Source organism: Tenebrio molitor, chromosome 2, assembly GCF_963966145.1.
Source record: "Tenebrio molitor chromosome 2, icTenMoli1.1, whole genome shotgun sequence".
Lineage (NCBI taxonomy): Eukaryota > Metazoa > Arthropoda > Insecta > Coleoptera > Tenebrionidae > Tenebrio > Tenebrio molitor.
Window position 1 is genome coordinate 19,523,849 of NC_091047.1, and position 12,923 is coordinate 19,536,771.

The window sequence follows — 12,923 nt, forward strand, 5'->3', positions numbered from 1 at the left end:
CTTTCTTGTCCATATAGTCGTTTATATTTCTTAGAAAGGAATTGCCAATTATTAGTGTTATTTTTTGTGGAACACATTCTAAAATCTTTCGTAATATGTAAAAAAAAAATCGCTGTAACTTTTTAAACTTTTATTTCATAGATGCAAAATTCCTGTCATACATCAAGAAATAGACGAAATTTTATCACAATTCAGTTTTATTCTTATAAAATCGAATTCACCACTCACAGGTGGTGTCACACATTTCACGAGTATTGGTCAGTTAAACTGACAAATGCATCATAAATCAACAATTTTAAACAGAAAAGCTTAGTCTTACTCCTCAACAACACCAACATTTTGCTCCTTTAAAATAACAACAGTTTACAATTTGAACGCTGCGAATTTTACTAATTTGACCTCAGATTTGTGCTAATGGTGTACAGCTCTCAAATTCATTACTGACCCATTGTTAACATAAATCTGAACTCACATCGTTCGATATTGCTTGTGAAAATGTACTCTCTCAAATTTGTCGTTGCGTAAAAATGACGTTTGTTTTTATTTCATGTGTTACGCTTACAGATGGCAAACAAAAAACCTGTTGAAATCGAATGAAAATGCAATAATTGGTTCTTTGTAATGTAATACAATCACCAGATCTATAATTTACTTTACTATAATGGCGACGTTTCGTTTTCTGATTGGTAGACAATACTGGTATTTAGGTACCTATTCAATAAATAAATATTAAATATTGTATTATTTTAAAATAGCGTCTTTTTATTCAAACAAACGTTTTGTCAGGTTAATTGATAAATTTGACGTTATCTCTGTAGCACTTGTTGCCACTATTATAAAGTAAATTATATCTACATCTAGTTACTACATATTGTAATAATTTAAAGCACCATCCGTATTCAGAGTATTCGCTAGAAGTGTCAAAATCTTTCCGCAATTGGAAACTATTGTGCTAAACTTGGATTTGTACAGTTTCAAATGATAGTAACACAGGGCAAGAGTTTATTGCACAGAAATGTCAAAGAATGCGTAATAAAGATAGCCTACGTGAATGACTGCGGTACCCGCGGAACATCGAGCAATCTTAAGAATAAATAGAGAACATAACTTGTAGGAACCAATAATAGAGAATATGAAGAAACGACCTTAACTGGAACTCGAAGCGCGATCAGCGTCTTGTTGCTGATTAAGGAAAGCGACGTTGCTGGACTTAAGTCGTGCGGCTGCGGCTATCGAGGGTAAAGGCGACATGCAAGGAGTCGAACAGAGACTGTTGCTCAAGTCACACTGGTCCAGCATCTGGAGCAGTTCTTCAGGCGACGGACCTCCGTTAGTTTTGTCAGCTGAAAAAATCCAGTTAAACCTTGAATTTTTCCAAAACACAGTTCCGAACACCTAAATCAGTCTTGTAGGATAAATCGAGAGCAGTCGTCAAGTCCCACATCTGTATGGACCCGTTGGAGTGTCCCGTGAAAATAAACCGCCTCGGCCTCGAGCCCATCCTGCTGGAGCCCTCGCACTCGTGGACGCAGAACGCGCTGACGGTGCTGCCGTCCACCGCTTTGATCACGCAAACCCTCTTCCCGTTGCTGGCCAGCCGCACGAAGAGCTGGTCAGCGTCCGGGACCACCTTCTGGACGAACACCTGTTCGTCGTCCTGCTCCCCGAACGGACCGCAGTCGTTGGAGGTTGCGTGGCTGATGGACGGTTCCACCGCCTCCAGGGACACTATCTTAAAGGACGCCTCCGGCGTGGAGCCCGGCTGGGTGGACAGCATCCCTCTGAACCTGGTCACGCGCCAGCTCCTCACGTGGTTGTACTCGCAACACACCGACACCAGATATTTTTCCGACAGCGTCACCTGCAACGTGTCTCGTTAGCTTTTCGACGCGCCCACAAACTGGAATTACTTTAGTGACAGGACTCTGGTGGACGGTGAACGTCTGGAAGAGTTGCGGGCCGTGGCCGACGGTCTCCGGGTGCTGGACGATCACTCGAACTGAACCGGAAGTGGTTCCGTAAGCGATTTCGATCCAGTTGCCACACAAATCTACGGAACAATCGGTTTAAATCGTGAATTGGGGTGCGGTCGAGCTGAGAAGGAAGAGATCACAACAAGCACAATATGCGGAAAGGAAATGATAACAAATGCAGAAACCAAACGAATGATCAACGAAACACACGGAAACACTAGTTTTGTAGTATTGGTAGCTTGGTGTCCTTGTGTTGACATACCAGCAAACCAATGAATGCAAATTGAACTGTGCACAAATTAAATGTTTATTTCTGTCTTTTCAAGCCTTACATTTTACACAAAACACAATTTTCTTTCTCACCAAGACCACAACTGTACACACGATACGTGATTCCAGTAAAATGTAAAGCCATTCTCGAGTATTCAACTGTTTAATTCCAATGTACAATATTGTAGTAACTAAATGAACCAACGTGTAAGCTTCAAAATAGTGGCATACCTTCCCGACCTCTCTCTGACGCTGGGATGAAACACAAGGCCTAAGTTACAGGGAAATGACAAAAATATACAACAGAAACGGCATCCGACATGCTTTAAATCTGGACGGGAGGTAACGATCGCAAAGCGTTGCAGTTTCTGTTGGTTGTAAACTAAAGTGAAGCTATTTTACGAAACTGTGAATAAATAAGTCACAAAAATGTGCAGTTTACTGACGGAATCGAGCTAAAGTACTTACTCGTCTTTGGTGTTAGGTAGACTGAAATCGCGGTCACGGGATCGTTGTTGGGATCTCTGTAAAGTTCTGTCACTAACAAATCGTTATCCTTCATTCGCAACGGAAACTTTTGCATGTCTGAAAAAATAATTGAAAACACGTGAGACTGTTAGTTTTGAAACGTAACAACCGCGACGGTCGTCAGATCGTTTTGACACGTGCGTAGGACACGCAACGCTTTGCCATCACACTGTACCTATGTAGTAGATAGAGCCGTTGTTGCACCCGAGGAGAAGAATCGAACCGGCCGTGTCGAAGGAGGCGATCGGCATGACGTCTTGAGTTTGCCAGTGTTGCGTCATGGCATGCCACACTCCCAGTTTGCCACAAGGTGAAAGGGCAACTAACTGGCTACCGATAAAAAACAAATACTCGACGCGCACGTGCAAATTGAAGATACCTGAAAGGTCGGAAATCAGTACCTATTGGGTAAAGATTTTGAAAATTTCAACGCACCGATGTTGGTTTTTTCGCCGTTGTCTGAGATCCCCCACAGTCGGACTTGGCTGCCGTAAGAGATCGCCACCATTTTGGAATTTTCTCCGGTGCCCATTTTGGCATTGATCGCTATGCGTTCTATGCAGTTCTCAATGTGGGGGCTCGTGAAAACCATTTGCCAACCACTAGAGTCTTTCAGTCTGAGGAAATGCCAGCGAATTGAATGATCCACGTCTTACAAATGTACAAGGTGGGAGATAAAGAATTCGATTACAACAAACCTGAATATAGATATTACTGTGAGGCTTCTCCAAAGATACGGAAAAGATAAAAAAAAAAATAGCAAGGATCATGGAACCATTTCTCTTCGAATAAGATTAAATGACGTCCGTAAATCCTATTGTTCCGTACTGTAGACAAGGGATTTACGGGAGGCAGATAACATTACTTGACGAGGCAGTGTGTTGAATTTTTAGTATGTGAAATAGTTTAACAGTAACATAATGACTCATTTTCAAGCGTTTTGTGTATGGTAGAGAAAATCTAAACAGATGTAAAAAAAATCGAGACAGAGAACTTTTAAGTGGTAAGTGTACTATAGTCTATTTTTTCCTGTTAGGCGCGTGCCTGCGCATTTACAAAATCCTGCAACGAAATGCGACTTTCCTATTGGTTACTTTATTTTTCTACTTACACTAGAGAAATATGCAATATTGCAGTGTTCTGTACTGTCAATCAGGTCCAAGCTGCCATTTTTGTTTCATCGTGTCTTAGTTTTCCTTTCGTGTTTTGTGTCTGTTTTGTTCCTAGTTCTTAGAGGTTAAGAAGTTTTTATATGTCAACAAGATGTCTCAATTTCGATCACCAAATAAACGGCGTAAGTTGGATTTATGCTAACAGCAAGTAACAGTTTTTTATTAATGCATATTTATAGCTAATTTCTCACAAGCCGAGAAAGAAATGATCGTTAAAGTATTTCGTGGGATCTCCAAGGATTTTGCCGAGTTAACCAAAACGGCTCAAATGGAAAAAAAACTGCAGATTATACTGGTATTGATTTCTGACTTTTTTTTGTAGTATCACAGCTTAATTACTTTGTGTTGAAGGTTGTGGATTTAGAACCATTCAACGATACTTGGCGGAAGACAAGAAGTGTGGGCAATTACAGGCACCGAAGAAACCTGATAGGAAATGTATGATTCAATTGGATGAACATTAAAAATATCTCCTAATATGCAACCAAAAATACTAATAATTCCTGCATCCTGCTAAAAATTTTAGCTACAGCCAACGCCAAACGTGGTGGCGAGAGAACACCCTGCGCACAAACCCATTTTTACTTTTACTCCCACTACTACCCTTATCCTCAGAGGCAAATACACAATGCATAGGCGTCTCATTAGTTGTCTTCTTATTTTGTCAAGGGTTTAAGTTCTGTGTTAGATTTATTTCTTTGCATTTTCTTGAAAATGTCGTCGCCTGGCAAAAAACCTGTCATTAGGAGTCAGACACGTGAAATAATTTTTAACGTTTTCAAATATTTTAAAAGTGTTAAATGTGAGTCGGACACGTTAAAAAATCTAAAAGACAAAACATCGCTCGCTACAGGTAGGATTAAACCTATTTTTAAAAATTATTTTTGAATACAAATCTTTATTATATATCAGGTGTTTCTGTACGAACCATTGAACGAGTGATTAAAGAAGGGGAGCAATCAATTGCAAATACCGGAACTCCAAAATTTTCCACCCCAAGAAAGAAGCGGCCTAGAAAAGCACCGATAACTGATATCCCTGTAATAATGTTGTAATATTCGACAGATTATTTATGATTTTCATAAAACGGAAGGATGTCGTGTTACGGTGAAAAATTTGCAACAAAAAATCAAAGATGATTTGGGAATTGTGGCTTCGGAAACTTCTCTCCGTAGAATTTTGAAGAAAATGGGTTTCAAGTGGAGAAAAACCGAAAACAACAGAAAAATTTTAATAGAAAAGATGGAGATAAGAGCACTAAGAATTAAGTATCTCAACAAAATCCAGTATTTTCGTACCCAACAGCGGCCAATTGTGTTTCTTGATGAAACATATCTTCACAGTGGACATACTTCTTCGAAAAACTGGACGGATGACACGACAAAAGGTTTATTTAAAAATATTTCAAAGGGGCCCCGACTAATTATTGTCCATGCAGGGGGTGACATGGGATTTATACCTAATTGCCAACTAATATTCAAGTCGGGTACAAAATCGGGGGATTACCACTCTGAAATGAATTCTGAAAATTATGGTAAATGGTTACAGGAAAGGTTAATCCCAAATTTACCTGTAAATTCGATAGTTGTGACCGATAACGCTCCATACCATAATGTTCAAATTCATGCAGCCCCTAATTCTAATTCTAGGAAAGCTGATATGATAAAATGGTTGCACGAGAAAAACATTATATTTGATCGTAGCATGCTCAAACCTCAGTTATACGAGTTAATCAAAATAAATAAAAAACGTCATATCAGGTATAAATTTGATGAAGTAATGCTTGCTCACGGATATACCGTTTTGCGGCTTCCACCCTACCATCCGGATTTGAATCCTATCGAACTTATTTGGGCTACCGTAAAAAACAACGTGTCTAAAAAAAAATATAACTTTTAAGTTGGAAGATGTGAGGAAACTGGCGGAGCACGAGTTTGATCAAATCACTCCAGAGGAATGGCAAAAGCGTTGCCAACATGTAATAAACATAGAACAAAAATATTTGGAAAATGAAGCTTTTACAGACATTCATACGGAAATAAATCCATTGATAATAAATTTAAATGACGATAGCAGCACAAGCAGTAGTGAAAGTGAAGAAAATCATTATTCGGATAGTACTGAATAAATTTTATTTCAAATTTAATTTCCTTTATCATTTGTTCCCCTTATTTAAACTGTCTATGTACGTCACTGGCCTGCCAGTTGCTTTGGGCGAATGATGCTTAAGAGGGGAGTGTTCTACCTGCGCGACCGCTCGCCATCACGTTTGGCGTTGGCAGTATGTGATTCTACCTTTCGGAGATGCGCACGCACGCGCCTACCAGGAAAAAATAGACTTTAAGGCCAATTTATAGTTCCGTAACTTGTATGTATAACATAACATATCAAAATTGAACCCTATTGAATCAAATGTATTCATTTATAGATCCTTTATCATAACATAAGTCCGTATCCGTTTACATATGAATTGGCCAATTTCAATTATTATGTTATGTACCATGAAATTTACGGAATTTTAATATTTTTGCATAGAAACGGTTACGTGTAGGTATGCTGTCAATAAATTCAATTTAAAAACATAATTGAAAAGGTGGAAAATATGAAGGGAATTTTAATCGTACAGTGTGTTGAAAGGTTCAAAGCACTGTACGATAAATCTTCCAAAGACTTTGAGGACGGTGTGAAGAAGGAAATGATTTGGAGGAGCTGATTTGTCCGTGTTTTTGTAACTCGTTTTTTTCGTGGTTTCTTCTTTTTTTCTTTATTACGATCTATCTCGTGTAAGACCACAGCACGAGCAGCAGCTTCTAAAACCCCGTCTTCACAAAACATATTGGACAATTGTTTGACACTTAAAAAATCAGCAATCATATCACGTTGTGTCATGAACTATAAATTGAATTTAAAAAGTTATGTTATGTTTATGATTTTTGACTATGTTATGCTATATGTATACGGAACTATAAATCTTGCTTTAGACGTAAAACATAATGTAATGCAACTGACTTTTTTCCAGGCAACCCAATGACCACAAAAATTTAGTGTACAACAGTTACGCTATGTAATGTACAGTTGCGAGCAATAAATTTTGGTCGTCAAGGTCATTCTTTGACGCAATCGAAAATGCTCCGTTGTAAAACAGTCATAACCTATCATGTTGTCTGACATTAATTGTCATTTTTTCTCAATTTTTGACACTTTGTTGACGTGGGCATAACCAGGCAGGGAAATTTTTTAAATTTGTGACAATCTAACCAAATTTTGAAATGACATTGACGACCAAAATTTATTGCTCGCGACAGTAGGTGGCAAATTTTATAAGAAACGACGATGTAATAATAGTACGTATATAATTATACGACTTTTATAAGACACAGTGCGGAGGGGAAGAACGAGTGTCACAGTGCGTCTTATAAAACGAGTATAATATATTAATTTTTCTACTTTGGTCGCATTAATTTGATAAAAACTCAAAAATCTAATTATGAAATAATCTAGGGACTTTTGTGTGGCATGAGTTATGATGGCATTTTTGTGAAATTTATGTCAACTTACAAATGTTTTAATCGTTAACAGGAGCCCGCTGAAGATGCCGGCCAGCGTGCTACCGGCATACGTACCGAGAAAATACGTATTAAAAAATAAACAAAAACAGTGTCACAAAAAGTTCCTTTGTGACACTACTCTTAGTTTCACAAAGACTGCTTATGATACCAAAGGAGAAAAAGATTTATAATAATCCTGTGGTATATTTTTTATAATGATATGATAAATCGCAGAATAATCACTCGTCGTCCGTCATGTTTTCAAAAATTTAATAATAAAATATCTGTCACTATTCTAGTCTACTTGAATTTCAATTTAGTGGGTAGCCTTTTAAACGAAAGATTGTTAAGTTGAGTGTGTTTGTCACACAGGATGGGTTGCATAAATGAAACATTTGTTAATTAATAATTAATTAATTAAAAAAATAAATGAAACATTAACGATCGCCAAAACTGTGCTTGGATCTATTTGGACCCTGATATAGAAAATGTGACCATTTGATACTTGACAACTGACTAACATGGGTCAGTTGTATACACAGAATGTTTAAACAATTTTTTCATACAATCGCCTTTGGATTTACAACGCATGTTTTACATTGGGCAACAATTATTACTTTTCCTATTGACATTTTACTTTAGGTTTTCTTAAAAAAAAAAAAAAAAATTGTAAGCTTACAATTCGCAACAGGCAAATTTTGTGGAGAAAATTATAAGAACACTAACAACGAAAGAAAAAATTTTCAAACAGTATTTAGTTCGACTACAGCTTGACAAAAACAGCTTGGCACATGAAATGCGCAGAAGACGAAACGAGAGCGTGTCTGTAAAACAAGGATATTCCTAGGGTTGTAGATAACTAGATACGGTACTCAATAAAGCAAATCTGCTAAACAGCCCGGACATGCTGTCCACTTGAAGCTTGAAGCGTTTTATGCTGTTTATTAATTTTCGCCGGTTTATACACGATCTAAACAGCTCGACACACAACAATATAATTTAAATGCGCTCCGCTAGTGGAAGGGATTTTAGTCCACTACGCATCCATCAGCCATGTGCCAATCTGTTTTTGGCGAGCTGTATTTGAAAGAAAAGCTAAAAGTGAGATAGTTGCCGATTTGACACAATTGGAACAAATAAAAAAAAAAAAAAAATTTGTTACACAGTCTAGGACTGGTTTACAAATCTATGAGGGGCATGATGACCAACTCAATAGACCGGGACCAATGGCTTAACGTGACTTCCGAATCACGAGACAGAATATAGCCTTTTTTTTATTATTTTAAATTTCGCCCTGGGTCGGAATCGAACCCGCAACCCTCGCGTCCCTGAGCCGAAACGGACTCCCTTATGCTATATTCTATATAATAATTTTATTAATGACGTTATTTTTGCAGAATTGAATTGAATCGAATAAATATAAGAATGAACTTACCTGTAACTAACAATAAAGTGGGCATAAGCAACAACAATCCAATTATGATGAGCTTTGATTATCTGCACCCTCAAAGGATCAGCCCAGATAGACCCTGAAACACACAACTTAACATTTTCACGCCACAAAATTCTCTCCCCACCTGGACTACCAAAAACCAGTCCAACATCATTTCTAAACAATTTATTCAAGTCTGCTGATGAATTTCGCACGTGACGAAGATCTAAAGAGGCGGCACGTGAATGACCGCGACTGGCCAAACCACGCAAATCTTGGGAACTTCGACTGTAAGTAGCCGACATTCCTAACCTCAACTCCATAGATGAATTGCGCGAATGACCTAAGCCTCTTGTTTAAGATCACGTAAACACAATTGAAGGAATTTGATTACCTTGTGGCCTATTATATGGAGTGGTGATAATCTGGTTGGGGTTGGGGGGTACCTGAGATGAATGTAATGACCAATGGTTACTTCCATTTTGCGAATTTTCCCCATTACTTTCACCATTTGTTGTTCCCGATGAGGACGGGGTGTTATTACATGAGTTACTATTTTGTCCATCAGGGACACGTATACTCGAACCTGGCCTGACCGTGTGAACTGCAGTAGTTTCCACATAATGCGAATTACTTGCCGATGAACAATCTTGAACTGGAATAACTTAAAAAAAGTTTCAATACATTTAGTCTCAAGGAAAAATAAACATTTTGACTTACAAGGTGGCGGTAAGTAACCGTAGAAGAGCACATCTCCACAAGTCGACTGAGTTAATTCTTCACATAAAATTAGTCGTTTAACAAGAGGCGCAATATTGTAATACTCCGCTTCGTGGCGCAATGTCCTTATGTTTGTGCCATGCAAGTCTATTTCTCGGGTCCGTAAATAGTTTAAAATGATAGAAAAAATTTCGGGATCACGGTCTATAAAAATCGCCCCTTTCTCGTCGCGTAAACTAGATATTCTTCCGCTTAGAAGAGCTGTAAAAAATGTGTCCGGGATTAACGTTAACGTCTGTTTTGACGTGGAAAATCTGTAAGAAAAAAAACTTTGAAATATATGGATTGCAAGTTATTTAATTACCTTTTTCCGCCAACATTTAAATGAAGAATATCACCCGAATAAGGCTGATGAGAAGCCATGACTTTGAACACTAAACGGTACAAAACATGTTAGAAAAGAAAGTTGCTTATTTGGCAAATGTGAAAGCATAAATTATGGGAATTTATCACTCGTTTTGACAAGTAAAATTCAATAACAAAATTGACGTGACGTGTCGCTAAAACAGGTTTTTCATTTACCAACAGAGGTTTTCAAAATAAATAACACGGGGATCACGAATTGTAATTTTAAAGATGTTTCAACACACTGTAACTTAGACTGATTCGATTATCATCAAATAAATCACAGGGTATAATTTTATTGACTAAAATTTATTCGATAAAATAAATAAAATTCATTGACATGACGAGTCGATAAAGCAAGTTTCTGCAGCGACAAGCAAAATTTTAAAAATTAAAAATACTGCAAACGTGAGTTGCAATTCTAAAAATGTCTCAACACGTTGTAAATTACACGTATTAGAATATTGCAAAATGGTACAGACGGTATAATTTTATTGACTAAAATGTGTGTTCTATAAATACTTTATTACACAAAATCAAAATTCTTATAAAAAAACTTAAGCATAATAATTAAGATTAGCCTTCTTTTTCGCTTGAACCTCCATTATAGCATCCATGTAGTCTTCATGGGTCACAGCTGTGGCGCTGCGCCTCAGAGCGATCATTCCTGCTTCAACACAAACAGCCTTGCACTGAGCCCCATTAAAATCGTCAGTGGATCTTGCCAACTCTTCAAAATTCACGTCAGGATTGACAGTCATTTTTCTTGAGTGAATCTGCATAATTCTAGCCCTGGCTTCTTCGTTTGGATGAGGAAATTCAATTTTGCGGTCAAGACGTCCAGACCTCAGTAATGCAGGATCCAAAATATCCACACGATTTGTGGCTGCTATCACTTTAATATCAGCAGTTGAGCTGAATCCATCTAACTGATTTAAGAGTTCAAGCATAGTCCTCTGCACTTCTCTGTCTCCTGCTTTTTCTGAATCAAAACGCTTTGTTCCAATGGCATCTAGTTCATCTATAAATATGATGGCTGGGGCCTTCTCCTTAGCTAATGCGAACGCGTCTCGCACTAATTTGGCACCATCTCCAATGAACATCTGGACCAGTTGGGGTCCTGCTAACTTGAGGAAGGTTGATTTTGTTTGTGCTGCACATGCTCTTGCAAGTAGAGTTTTTCCTGTTCCTGGGGGTCCATACAGTAATACACCCTTAGGTGGATGTATTCCAAGGTTGAAGAATTTATCTTTGTGGGTCATAGGTAACACCACTGCTTCAATCAATTCTTGAATTTGTTTATCCAGGCCTCCTATATCAGAGTACTGCTCTGTGGGGCGTTCATCTACTTCCATGGCCTTGACACGAGCATCATATTCAGCTGGCAGTGTTTCCAGAATCAAATAAGAGTCCTTATTGACTCCAACAAGATCTCCCGGTTTTAACTTTTCCTCGTCGACAAGTCCAATTACTGGTAAGAAATAAGTTTGTCTTGTGGACGTCTTCACGACGGCACATTTGCCTTTCCGCTGAGAGTCCAAATCAACAACGGCTCCATCTTCCTCCTCTTCTTGAGGGTCGACATCGAGGAGTTCGATAACGTTGGATACCAGATAAGGTAGAGTCTTATTTACCTTGATTTTTTCAGTGTTTTCTTTTATTTTTTCGTTTTGTGCTTGCAGCTCGTGGTTAATTCGCATCACTTCGCTCTTCATAATTTTAATTTCATTGTCGAGTAAACGAGTGCGGCTCACGATTTCGTCGGTGGACATGCGAAGAACTTCTTCACCCAAAGTTTCTTCACCGTCTTCAAATAATCTTTCGTCCAACGTAGACATTATGTGTAATTTTTCACTAATAACCGGATGATGAACTTACAAAACTGTTTTGCTGTCAAAGTTACCTCGCCGAGTCATTCTAGTAGCGTTGCCAACATAAATAAAATCCCAATTTTTCTTGAATAAAACGGACATTTTTTTTCTTATTAGTAAATAAATCGATAAATTGAAGTAAATTTTAAGACATATAAGAGTCTACTTAGAGTACACATTTCAATTACATATAAATACTGCAAAATAAAATATGTTTTTTCAGAACATAGATACCGTTCACATTATGTTGGTTCAACTGAATGAATATGATATGACAGATGCGACTAGTTTAAATCTTCTTTATCTAGGGTTTAAATATGTTCACTAATAAAATACAAGTTTAGCTTTAATTTATTTATTCTTGCTTTATTTTAACCACCTAAATAATAGACATGTCCTAGTTTTCAATAGTGTGTGTTTATGTACAGTCGCGATCAATACATTTTGGACATCATTTTTTTTGTCATATAAAAAAAAATTACTCGAAATCATGCTTTTTGTCACACATGAATGATGAAATTTTCAAATTTATCTGCAATTTGTCGATATGAGCGATGATAAAATATTAACTTTATTTATTTTCTATTTTTCGTTAATTAAAACCTCGTTCTATTCCATTTGTCTGATTTTTAAAACTTCTTGAATGTTTTGTCGGTAAATCTGACACACATTTTCAAAATTGACACAACAATCAAAATGAAAGTTATTAATACATAAAGGTCGTTTTAGAATGTATGACAGCACGATGACACTAGTTTCCAAAATTTTTTGATCGCAATAGTACCTCCTAACAGGCTTATCACAGAATCCTAAAAAACGTGCATACAATGAGAGGGCACCACACATTAAATTTACCACAAAAAAATTTCAAATTATTCTTTACTTTCTGTTTTATAGGACTGACCTGTTTTAGCTGACTCATGCTGTATATTTTCTCCTATTTTGTAAAATGTCTAAAAGGTAAAGAATGAAACAGAGGTTTATACAAAATCAACTTGCATATC

The 12,923-nt window shown here is 37.4% G+C and overlaps 2 protein-coding genes and 1 long non-coding RNA gene across 4 annotated transcripts; 1 reads left to right on the plus strand and 2 right to left on the minus strand.

Annotated features, from left to right (window-relative positions):
* Window positions 1–115: 115 nt before the first annotated feature.
* LOC138124618 (BTB/POZ domain-containing protein KCTD3) lies at window positions 116–10,213 on the minus strand. 2 transcript variants are annotated; one of them, XM_069039720.1, is made up of 11 exons: window positions 10,008–10,213; window positions 9,644–9,957; window positions 9,318–9,587; window positions 9,069–9,266; window positions 8,927–9,020; window positions 3,207–3,388; window positions 2,947–3,150; window positions 2,712–2,828; window positions 1,911–2,050; window positions 1,396–1,861; window positions 116–1,343 (listed from the first exon to the last, which is right to left on the minus strand). In XM_069039720.1, exons 1-11 carry the CDS (start codon window positions 10,064–10,066, stop codon window positions 1,147–1,149), a joined length of 2,241 nt encoding a protein of 746 aa, XP_068895821.1. In that variant the 5' UTR covers window positions 10,067–10,213; the 3' UTR covers window positions 116–1,146. The 2 variants fall into 2 exon arrangements, with proteins under 2 accessions (XP_068895821.1, XP_068895822.1); XM_069039721.1 differs by lacking the exon at window positions 9,069–9,266.
* Window positions 3,454–7,785, plus strand: LOC138124622 (uncharacterized). Its single transcript, XR_011157223.1, has 3 exons — window positions 3,454–4,065; window positions 4,123–4,238; window positions 4,295–7,785. It is a non-coding gene; the product is annotated as an uncharacterized lncRNA (long non-coding RNA).
* A 310-nt stretch (window positions 10,214–10,523) lies between the features above and the next one.
* Window positions 10,524–11,979, minus strand: Rpt5 (26S proteasome regulatory subunit Rpt5). Its single transcript, XM_069039723.1, has one exon. It carries the CDS (start codon window positions 11,884–11,886, stop codon window positions 10,606–10,608), a length of 1,281 nt encoding a protein of 426 aa, XP_068895824.1. The 5' UTR covers window positions 11,887–11,979; the 3' UTR covers window positions 10,524–10,605.
* Between the last annotated feature and the right edge of the window lie 944 nt (window positions 11,980–12,923).

Excerpts from the sequence above, each read along its gene's own strand:
- LOC138124618 (XM_069039720.1), bottom strand. The coding sequence starts at position 10,066 with ATGGCTTCTCATCAGCCTTATTCGGGTGATATTCTTCATTTAAATGTT. Across the intron at positions 9,021-9,068 it reads ACTGGTTTTTGGTAGTCCAG|GGTCTATCTGGGCTGATCCT; the intron begins GTGGGGAGAGAA and ends TGTGTGTTTCAG. Across the intron at positions 1,862-1,910 it reads ACCAGAGTCCTGTCACTAAA|GTGACGCTGTCGGAAAAATA; the intron begins GTAATTCCAGTT and ends GACACGTTGCAG.
- Rpt5 (XM_069039723.1), bottom strand. The coding sequence starts at position 11,886 with ATGTCTACGTTGGACGAAAGATTATTTGAAGACGGTGAAGAAACTTTG.